At 33.7% G+C, this 12267-nt stretch overlaps 1 protein-coding gene across 1 annotated transcript in view; it reads right to left on the minus strand.

The window, feature by feature from the left end:
* Positions 1-7310: 7310 nt before the first annotated feature.
* The window catches only part of LOC111994672 (cytochrome P450 82A3), a 9398-nt gene continuing 4441 nt past the window's right edge, over positions 7311-12267 (minus strand). Inside the window, exon 2 of the mRNA XM_065776809.1 lies at positions 7311-7955. Within this exon, the coding sequence (XP_065632881.1) occupies positions 7332-7955 (624 nt within the window). The 3' untranslated portion in view covers positions 7311-7331. The remainder of the gene's footprint in view (positions 7956-12267) is intronic.

Here is a 12267-nt window from a genome sequence, read left to right on the forward strand (position 1 = left end):
CAAAGAGTGAGATAGGGTAGATGAGAAAACAGAAAGAGGGAGTTGAGAAAGAAAGAAGACGTCTCAGCCCTAGAGAAAAGAGAAAGATAAGACAAAGGAGAGAGAGAATAAAAGGGATTAAAAAATTTATACAATAGTGCTACAGTGCCATTCTACACATAGAATGGCACTGTAGCACAATTCTAAATTTTTTTACAATTCTACATTTTTACAATCCTAGATGCAGACTCTTTTGGGTTTGAAATGTCAAAATTTCCTTAGATTTGGCATTTGCAATCCCTAGTGTGAATGGTCTAATGGTATCATGAGTTACATACTTAGATATGTGACAAGGATTGCACATCTATAATATTTTACCTTAGATCATTCTCATTGGCTTCTTAAAAAATAGGCAGAAATATATATTATGTCCCTATAGTTTGACCTTATTTCCATTTTGGTTTCTACTTTTCTATTTTATTGCTTTTAGTTCCCAAAATGAAAAAAAAACATTCTATTTTGGTCCCTATCGTCATCTCACTAACGAAAATTGTCAACATGGCAGATGGAGTGCACTATTAACACACTAAATACTAATGTGGCTATTAAAATAATAATAATAAATTTTATTTGGCATTTAAAAAATGCTACGTCAGCATCTTAAATTAAAAGTTTTAATTTATCAAAATTAAACATTAGATCTATGCCAGATTAAACAAAATTAAAATTAAACATCAGATCCACGTTAGATAAAACATGAACACAAAATTTGAAACCTAGAATTTGAGAACAGACTTGTACCTTCCCCAAATAAGTCAACAAAATTCCTTGTTCGTGAATGTCCTCAAACATGCGTTGCCTTTGTTGAATTCCATTTTTGGTTGGATATCACGAATTTGATCATTTTTTTTTTTTTTCACAAAGTTTGGTTTGCTTATAGTGTGAGAGTGAATTGGGCTAGACACCATACATATTTTAAAATGGGCATATGTCTTGACTATCCATTTAAATGGCGTTTGGTTCGTTGTGATGCGCTCTTAATGTGATGCATATTATGATGATATGACATTAAATTTTTTTTGTTTATTTTATTTTTTCTAACATTATCATAATCTAAAATTACAAAATATATCAAATCACCTTCCTAAACAAAGTAATGTTATATTCTTGCATTAAGATTACATTAATGTAAGATTACAATAATGTAATATTATGATGAAATGTAACATCAATTTTTTCTTTTTCAAATCCTAAAAGGCAGTCACTTAGTCCTAAAAGGTAGCTAGTTATTGCACATTCAAAACAAAATTTTCAAATGCTAAAGACTTACACGTTGTAAACTCATATTTTTTTTATTCAATTTTTCAAAACATTGTGTAAGGGTGATAGGCCTAGGAGTGCGTATTAATAAATTATATTGGGCCAGGGGCTCAATCCGAGGACATAATTAGTCTAAGGACTGGTAAACACCTTTATAAGAGTTCACATTGGTAACTGAATAGTTGAAGTCTAATCACAATTAAATAAGAAGACGGTTCGAGGATGAATACTTCCTCAGCTGAGCAAGGCCAAGGTTAAAAGGTATGGTCTGACACCAAGAGCAATGACCTAGACGACTCCACTGATGTGGATAAGTATCCAGAAGGAATAGGACAAAAGGAGGCCAGAAATATCTCAAGAGAAAGCTGCTACCACCGCATTAAATACTTTGCAGCTAACTTTCTAACCACATTAATGTGGAGGTAATGCCTGAACAGCGGTTTTTAGCCTTACAGCTACTACACAAAAATTTCAGGAAGGTGTTGATGGGAGAAGAATCAACACCAAATATCTAGTCTACACATGGAGGGTAGAGATGAAAGGGAAGAGATTATAAGGGAAGAAGAGGGTAATGAGAGAAGGGGATCGAAAAACTAAGAGAAAAACACTGTAGCCATCAAGAACTGACTTTGTAATCAAATTTGAAAGAAATATATAAGAACTGATCTACTCGGACTGTGCCGATGATGATTTTCTTTAGCTTAAATCAGTTTATTTTCCTTTTCTTGCGACCTGAATCCATTATTCTTGTTGGTCAACTCGTTAAAGCCCAGTTTTCCAACCTAGTCTCTATAAATTCATTGTATTTGGCTTTTTGGGCCTAAGTTCACTCACCACTTGGGCCAGGGACCCAATTGTGACCTTACACATTGCATACAAAATAGGACCACAATTTTTTATTTATTTTTATTATTTATTTTTTTTTACAATTTCAAGAAAAGAAATCCTAAATTTAGGATTTTAGAATCCTCTACTAATAGCCTACTAACCAACACGGTTTTACATTAAAAAAAAAAAAAAAACCCTTATGTTTTAGGTATTTTATTCCTAAAAGTTTGCCTATTATTTAGGAGCAATTTTCTCCATGATTTTGTAATCAGTATATATATATATATATATATAACTAAAGCATTTGAAACTCTCACAATTTTCCACGCCAGCACAATATTTAAATAAAATTATTTTTGAAACCTCTTCAGAGCTTGCCACATCATTATTATTTTTTGAAAAAAAATTATTTAACTTTTATTTACCCCATACGTTGCCTGAAGAGAGTTGGAAACCAATAGGTTAACCAAAGTAGAGTTGAAAACTGATTACAACTCAACAAATTATCCACCATCCTACAACTATAAATAAATAATATATATATATATATATATAACAATGTACAAGCTAAAAAAGAATGAAGAACCATGATAATTGAAAGAGCTATATTTAGGATTTTTATTTTTGGCTTTTGCTTTTGTCACTGCTAATAGAATTAGACATACAATGAAGTTGGTGTGGCTAGCTATTGCTAGCATGCTCAAAGCTCAAGCATGGCTCCATGCAACCATATAGTACCTATGGTATTCTTTTTTCATGGTTTAATTTAGTTGTTTTAGGTGCTATGGTATTGAATTACTCTTTGCCTCAAGTCTCGCATCTTAAGCCTAGCACTTTTTTTTTTTGTCATCTACATTATTATTATTTTTTAATCTATGTCCTTTTAATTCTTCTATTACTCCATTATTATTATTTTTTTAATTATTCTCATTACTCTTTTAATGAGTTTATATGAAATCACTTTTTGGTATTTGATTTTGCGCATGTGATTTTTTGTTGTTTAGAGTTTACACCAGTAAAACTTATTGCTTTATATATATATATATATTAAAAAGCAACTATTTTTTACAATTATCATTTATTTAAATAAAATTATTTTTGTTTAGTCCAAACTTAATAAGGAGTAAACTTTATCTCTCTAACAAATCTTAAACTCAAACTCAAACATTGATAATTTATCTCCAAATTTCCTATGTTAATCATGAACACTATAAAAGCAAAGCAAACCCCAATATATATATATATATATATATATATATATATATTTTTTTTTTTTTAAAAGCCAAGCAGAGTTATGACTCTTTTTATGTTATTTTCTTCTCCTCTAATTAGTTCAAAAAAATTATTTTATGGTTTTTCATGTATTTTTTATAAAGTAATTTTCGTACATGAACCACCAAACTCTCTTTAGCCATTTTTTACAAGATAAAAAAGCTTGCAATAATTGAAATTATTCTTATGAACGTAACCCATCTTTCTCGTATATTTCTGTATTGTTTAGTAATATATATTTTGTTTTGTTTCAATAATTTCTAAGCAGTAAATCATCTAATTCTTTAATATTATTTGGTTTTTCAAAAGTTTTAATATCTGAATTTTTGAGTTATTTTTTTGCAGTATCAATATTCAATGTTGAAGTTTTAATATTCAATGTTGTATTTTTTTTGTAGAGGTTTTCAAGCAATGGATTCTTTATCAAATTGTAACACAAATTGAAGTTATAAAAGAGCAAATCATGCAATGGTGTAGTTTCTTAAATTTTTTATAAAATTATTTTAGTCTACCTCACAAATAGGTAAGTTCCTGTGCATAGCATGGATTAGCGACTAGTATAATTTTATATTTAAAGAAAATTGGGGAAAAAAAAAACCCAATGTTTTAATGTGTTTAAACCCAAGTATTTTTATTACTAAAAATTTGCCTATTATTTAGAAGCAATTTTCTCCATGATTTTATAATTTTATCTTTAAAGAAGAGAGAGAGAGAGAGAGAGAGAGAGAGAGGGGAAAAAAAACCCACGTTTTAGGTTTCTCCACAATTTTTAAATCTTATCTTTAAAGATAACTTCCCCAGAATCATTTTTCTTTTTCAAGATTTATGTATATAGGTTTCTCAAAAAAGAAAAAAAAAAGAAAAAAAAAAGATTTACGTATAAAGTAATTACTTACAGAATCATCAAATGTGCAAACAACAAAGGACAATATTAAATTTCATATGGTAGGATATTCACAAAATGATCTTTAACAACTACTTGATAGATTGACTACCACTTCGCTTACCTGAATTCAACCAATGTGACTGCTATGCAGTCTAACAAAATTGTTAATATATCACCCTAAAAAAATACAAAAAAAAAAAAAAATAGAGAGTAGGACTTAAATGTAAGAAAAACAACAAACAAAAATAATAGGAGGAAGAGAGAGCATCACTTAGAACACATACATTAAAATAATTAGTCAAACCCGATAACCACCTAAATAAAAATAAAAAAAGGACAAATATATATCATTGCCACTCTTTAAAAAAGAGTCATTAATTAGAAAAAATATTAAATATTCACCAAATTAACCAAATAATAGAGAAGATTAATAAAGAAAAGTGTGGTCCTATTTTGTAAGCAGTATTTTACGTGGAGTTAAAAGAATTGTTTTTTCCTAAACTCTAAGTCAGCGTTCAGCTAAATTTTTTTTTTTTCTTATATTCATTGTTTGGCACCTCAAACATGGAGGAATGGATGTTGGTTTGTTGTAAAACATCTTGTACTTGATGATAATTATCCTTCTTCTTATTTATGTACCCATTTTCAAAGGCAAATACCTCAATCAAAATATAACCATTACGTTGATATCCTTTCTGACTAGATCTCACTCGAAAAATTCGATTACTTTTACCATCACCTCCAAGAGAAGCTAAACAACAATTGATCTTGCTTTCATGATGATCATATTTGAACAAAACAATAGGAATATAAGAAAATGTGACGGTGTAACAGAAATAAAGAAAACATGAGTGCATAGTCCGTTAGAGTTAGAGGACAGAGAACACGAAAATCTTGAATATCAACACCCCAATGCAAATTCCTTGAAGTTTAGATAAGAAAATCTTGAAGATAGCACCCTAGTGCACACTCCTTGAAGAAATATGTGAAAGAAATTAAAGGCAAGGTTGAAATATAAGAGCTATTTTACACAAATATTCAAATTGTTTCTAGAATATAAGAAGTTGTTCATGAATTAAAAAACCAAAATAGAAAAGACCAATGTACATTAACATTCACATAACATTGAGCAAGAGCAAATTTGAGTAGAGCAAATAGAAAAAATGATAATAATGGTGAAAAGAAGATTAAACCAGAATTGGAGAACTGAATAAAAATCAATTTGAGTTTGAAAACCAATGTGAGTGTAATGAAAGTGTGGTCCTATTTTATAGATAGTATTTTCCGTGGAAGTTAAAATAAGCATTTTTACCAAATTTTGCCCTTACTTAAACGTAGGCTGTAGGAGTATTTGCACGGTTACTGTAGCAAATATGCAAATATACACATTTTAACACCCTTCGATGTGGGTAGTTTTAGAGGAAAATTGTGTAAATTTTGTCACTTTTTGTGGGTGTTTTGTTAAAGTGATAGTGTAAAATAGAAAAAGTAAATTTTGTGTAATTTTAGAGGAAAATTATGGGTAGTTTTAGAGGAAAATTATGTAAATTTTGTCACTTTATATATTAGAAGCACGGGTGTGAACGCTCAAACTGTGGGTTTTTTATACATTATTTCAATTATTATTTTTTAATTTGCACACTGCACTACACTCTGCACTAAACACTACACGCATGCCCATAGTATATTATCATACCACAGTCACATGGCTCACAGCCCACGCACTATAAATAACTAAACCCACCCACTGTATGCGCATAGACATATAGTATCTTAGCACACCACAGGCACATGGCCCACGGCCCCACACGGTAAGCCACCGCTGTACACGCATGGGCATTTGAATAATCTTTTATTTTAAGATAAATTACAAATTACATCACTAAAGTTTGAGAATATTTGAATTTTATATTTTAAAATTTTAGAATTTAGATTTTACCACTTGAAGTTTGGTGATTTTGCATTTTACACCCTGATGTTTCAGTGTTTGGATTTTACTCCCTAAAGTTTTGTGGTGTCTGAATTTTATATTTTAAAGTTTCAGAATTTGGAGGTGTAAAATCCAAATAATCCTAAACTTTAGGGGGTAAGATCTAAGTTCTGAAATGTCAGGATATAAAATCCAAACACCCCAAATTTCAAGGGTAAAATATAAATCTTGAAACTTCAGGGTGTAAAATTCAATCACTCCCAAATTTTAGGGGTGTAATTTGTAATTTACCCTTTATTTTAACAATTATTATAAATTATTACACCAATTGATAATTTGACGTATATCATATTAAATCATTTGTATTATAATGATACTAATTTATTTAACCAGGTGATAAATTAATTTTTATTTGTGCAAGTTTAGACTTTAAGGATCTATTTGGATACTGCTTATTGCTGAAAATACTGTTACAAAATAATTTTTAAATGTGTGAATAATGTCGTGAAACCCACTTTTAAGGAAAATTTTGTTTAACAAAGTACTTGTGAGTTTTGTAAACAGTGCATGGGACTCACTGAGTTGACCATAAACAGAAATGATGATGAAGGTTGTGTGGTAATATTTGGGGGGCATAGTTGAGATTTTTGGCTTGATTTGAAGTTCCACATCTCTTCCATCTATATACATATAATCTTAAAAACATAACCTCTCCCATATATAGTTAATACAATTCCTAACGGTTAAGAAACCTAACTCATATATAAGTCAAATGCCGAATTACAAGACACATAAAATGACAATAAATAAAAAACTTATTTTTACAAAAAAGAACCAACCTTCAAAAACAGAACTCACAAGACAAATGCAAATAACAAAGTCACACGTATTATGACTTGACAAATACAGAACTTACTTGCAAACAAAGCTAAATTAACTACGATGTTAACTTTTTCAAATGATTTTTACTTTTCTAATGTTTGCCTCTTGAATGGTTACATGGAAATGGCATACACCAATTCATTGCACCACACCATGCATATTTTAATTTATCAAATGATACCTAGTCAAACTATGCATATTGCACCGCACCATATTTTATTATACCTAGTCAAATTATGCATATACTTGAGCATGAAGGCGAGGAGTGAGATAAACTTCAAGTGGGGTAGCTTTCGGGTTTGTAAGTCCACCTTTCTTTGTCATGTCCACAGGTTCATTTGATGGGCTTGAAATTTCAAAAGCATGCAACAAAGTAGCAAGTGTGAGTTGCGTAACTTGCAAGGCAAATGAGATCCCAGGGCACATTCTTCTACCACTACCAAATTGTATCAATTCAAAATTTTGGTCTCTAACATCAACATCCTTGTGAGTTGTAAGAAATCTTTCAGGTTGAAATTCACTAGGATCCACCCACACATTTGGGTCTCGATGGAGTTTTGGAAGATTAACAATAAGTCGTGTGCCTGTTAGGATGTGGTAACCAACCAAAGTACAGTCTTCCATTGACTCGTGTGGCACTAGGAGTGGTGCAGCAGGGTATAAACGCATTGTTTCTTTGAGGATAGCTTGGAGATATACCAAATTTTTCATATCTGATTCTTTCACTTGCCTTTCTCTACCGATATGGATTTCTAATTCTTCTTGAGCTTTTGTTAAGGTCTTAGGGTTGTTGAGAAGTAAAGAGAGAGCCCATGTCAATGTTATTGTTGATGTGTCTGAAGCCGCTAAGATAAGGGCCTACAAAAGTAACATAATATGAATTGGTTAGAATGTTAGATGGTCGGCTAAAGCTTTAAGATTTCTAGCCGTTGTCAAAGAATCTTTAGTAGCAGCAAGAATTCAGATTGCATTAAGAATTCAAAACTTTGCTATTTGATTATAGATGGCTTAATATTCGACAATAAAATGACATGCCTTCAAGTTCAGGATTTAAATAAACCATTATGCACAAGATAATTATCATGAAATTTTCTGAACATTTTAATTCTGTAAAATGAAGTTCTAGATCCATGTTGAGTTTTATGTGAGACATGGGAAATACAAATATGCTATACCACTTTTTGTGTTGTACTTTATGCTCCGTTAATTGTGCTATGCCATGTGTTTGATTTTATTTTATTTTATTTATAACTTCAATTATTTTATAAAATTAAAAAAATAAAAACAATACATGACAAGTTGTGATTTGTAAAATATAAAGTGGTGTGCACACCCAAAACCGAAACCCTTTTGGACTGGGTCTCACTTGGGCTCACAACTTACTTGTATAGTGGGTTTGGATTTCCTACACTGGGTCGTTCTTCCCACTAAGACCTAAGGTCCTTTCTTTTCTTTCCTCGTGGGTCTGAGTCACCTTCTCTTTTTGCTCACTCTTTTCATACACTCTCCTTACTGCGCGCCATTTTTTCCAACCCCTCTCTTCTCAAAACTTCCTGCATTTATAGGCCATAGTTTAGTGGAGAGGTCATAATTACTTGCCAACGAGTGCAACCGGCGTTTGCTCACTCTTTTCATACACTCTCCTTACTGCGCGCCATTTTTTCCAACCCCTCTCTTCTCAAAACTTCCTGCATTTATAGGCCATAGTTTAGTGGAGAGGTCATAATTACTTGCCAACGAGTGCAACCGGCGGTCCACTATTATCGATCGTAAGTGGGTGGTCAGGTAGGAGTGGGAAACTGTGAGGGTGGCGTTGGAACTTGGTTCCTGCCTCCACGATAGTCCTCGGCAGCGGTGGCTCTCCGGGGCGCGGCCGGGTAGGTACAGCGCGGGGCTTACCGTGAGTCAAATATTTATTACTGCCTGGAAAGATGTTGCCGAGAAACGATGAAGAAGCAAGGCTCAGGCTTGCAGTACGCGTGGCCCGGGGGTGGGCTGCCGGGTATAAGGGGATTGGCCTCATGGGCCATATACCCAGGCAAGGGTCCAAGGCCCAATGTAGGATATGACGCGGGGGCCGTTCAAGCATCATCAATACTATTTTACTATAATTTACAACTTGTCACCTCAACCATTGTGAATAATTTTGTGAAAAAAGAAAAAAAAGAAATTGTGAATCTAGATTTATCCCAAATTTAAATAGGAATGATGTAAGACGAGTTTTAAGGGAATAAAAAAGCGAGATTGAAGTTACTAAAATAGAAACAAGGAGTTTAGAGACACTGGAAATTTTACAAAAAATTTCACAAAATGTTGAGGTAGCAAATTATTATTAGTATGTTCAAAATGGGAAATACTAAAGTTACAAACTGTTTTACAAACAGCTGATGTGATGGATGATTATTAATAAGTAAAAATGTGACGTTCATAATTGGCCTAAATAAGAAACCGTAAGAATCTACCACATCAACAATTTATAAAAATAATGTAAAACAGTTAAGGACTGTTTGGTAGACTTATTTAAACACATGTTATTAATTTTTAAATAACATTATATGCATTTTTACATTAATTTTTAGATCATTTATTTCTAAAAAACTAAAAATTATCATCTAAACACGTATACCAAAATGGACTCTTAAGAAATGTGTCATTGTTCTTTCAAAAAATTAATGTTTGCCAACTCACATGGAATAGCCGAGTTTAGGCAGCGAGCGAATCAACCCAACCGAACCGATTCTCATGAGCCGCTCGACCTGTAGCGAGCGATCAGCTATCCTTCAATTCAATTGGACTTGAATAATTTCATTTTCTTCGACATTCGACAACATAATCTGTGAGTTGAGTTGAGTTAAGAAATCTGATCTACAACATTCGAGACACAGACCCACATGGTTTCACTCTCAAGTTCAGCTCCATCAACCATCCAAACCCTCCATAACCCACCTCTCTAGATAAACTCCACCTTTCTCCCTCTAATCAAAGTTTCCCTCCCTGCTCAACATCCACTCTCTTAGATGAACTCAATTTTCTCTCACCACCACCGAAACTCCCTCTCTTGTTCACTTCCACACTCTCAAAAGAAAACCCCACTTCTCACTCTACCACCAAACATTCCTCATTCACTTGCTCACTCAACAAGCTCAAAACTGCTTCTGCATCATCGAAACAATCTGAATTTTCACTCTCCTCTGAAACCATACAAGTACATCTCTCATTTCTTCGTCTTCTTCTTCTTCTTCTACGCCTATTGCTCACACTAGTCTCCTTGAGAGAGCAAGAAACCTCATAACAACCCCGGTCCAAATGCTGGACTGGAAGCCTGTTATAGTAGCGGTTTCCACTTCCCAAGATCAGCCTTCTAGAAGCTGAGCATTGAAGCAGGGTGGACTGCCTCAACCCATATAAAATGTAGGGCTTGTGGGCACCCTATGACTGTGAGTCGAAAATGTAGAGCAAGAACAACAAGCACAAGCACAACAAGATGATGATGATGATGATATTTGAAATGGGGTTCTATCAAATCTTTCATTGAAGAAGTAGGAGTAATCATTAAAGGAAAAGGAAAGAGGGCCTTTGCTTCTAAGTGAATATATATAGGTGTTGTGCATATCTATATAGCTAATATTATCTATAACAAAGGGACAGGGAGAGAGAGGGCAGCTTACCTTGATGTGAGAAGTGGGTTATGGAGGGTTTGGATGGTTGATGGAGCTGAACTTGAGAGTGAAACCATGTGGGTCTGTGTCTCGAATGTTGTAGATCAGATTTCTTAACTCAACTCAACTCACAGATTATGTTGTCGAATGTCGAAGAAAATGAAATTATTCAAGTCCAATTGAATTGAAGGATAGCTGATCGCTCGCTACAGGTCGAGCGGCTCATGAGAATCGGTTCGGTTGGGTTGATTCGCTCGCTGCCTAAACTCGGCTATTCCATGTGAGTTGGCAAACATTAATTTTTTGAAAGAACAATGACACATTTCTTAAGAGTCCATTTTGGTATACGTGTTTAGATGATAATTTTTAGTTTTTTAGAAATAAATGATCTAAAAATTAATGTAAAAATGCATATAATGTTATTTAAAAATTAATAACATGTGTTTAAATAAGTCTACCAAACAGTCCTTAACTGTTTTACATTATTTTTATAAATTGTTGATGTGGTAGATTCTTACGGTTTCTTATTTAGGCCAATTATGAACGTCACATTTTTACTTATTAATAATCATCCATCACATCAGCTGTTTGTAAAACAGTTTGTAACTTTAGTATTTCCCATTTTGAACATACTAATAATAATTTGCTACCTCAACATTTTGTGAAATTTTTTGTAAAATTTCCAGTGTCTCTAAACTCCTTGTTTCTATTTTAGTAACTTCAATCTCGCTTTTTTATTCCCTTAAAACTCGTCTTACATCATTCCTATTTAAATTTGGGATAAATCTAGATTCACAATTTCTTTTTTTTCTTTTTTCACAAAATTATTCACAATGGTTGAGGTGACAAGTTGTAAATTATAGTAAAATAGTATTGATGATGCTTGAACGGCCCCCGCGTCATATCCTACATTGGGCCTTGGACCCTTGCCTGGGTATATGGCCCATGAGGCCAATCCCCTTATACCCGGCAGCCCACCCCCGGGCCACGCGTACTGCAAGCCTGAGCCTTGCTTCTTCATCGTTTCTCGGCAACATCTTTCCAGGCAGTAATAAATATTTGACTCACGGTAAGCCCCGCGCTGTACCTACCCGGCCGCGCCCCGGAGAGCCACCGCTGCCGAGGACTATCGTGGAGGCAGGAACCAAGTTCCAACGCCACCCTCACAGTTTCCCACTCCTACCTGACCACCCACTTACGATCGATAATAGTGGACCGCCGGTTGCACTCGTTGGCAAGTAATTATGACCTCTCCACTAAACTATGGCCTATAAATGCAGGAAGTTTTGAGAAGAGAGGGGTTGGAAAAAATGGCGCGCAGTAAGGAGAGTGTATGAAAAGAGTGAGCAAAAAGAGAAGGTGACTCAGACCCACGAGGAAAGAAAAGAAAGGACCTTAGGTCTTAGCGGGAAGAACGACCCAGTGTAGGAAATCCAAACCCACTATACAAGTAAGTTGTGAGCCCAAGTGAGACCCAGCCCAAAAGGGTTTCGGTTTTGGGTGTGCACAAT

The sequence above is a fragment of the Quercus suber genome, unplaced genomic scaffold (genome assembly GCF_002906115.3).
Source record: "Quercus suber isolate HL8 unplaced genomic scaffold, Cork oak 2.0 scaffold_142, whole genome shotgun sequence".
NCBI lineage: Eukaryota > Viridiplantae > Streptophyta > Magnoliopsida > Fagales > Fagaceae > Quercus > Quercus suber.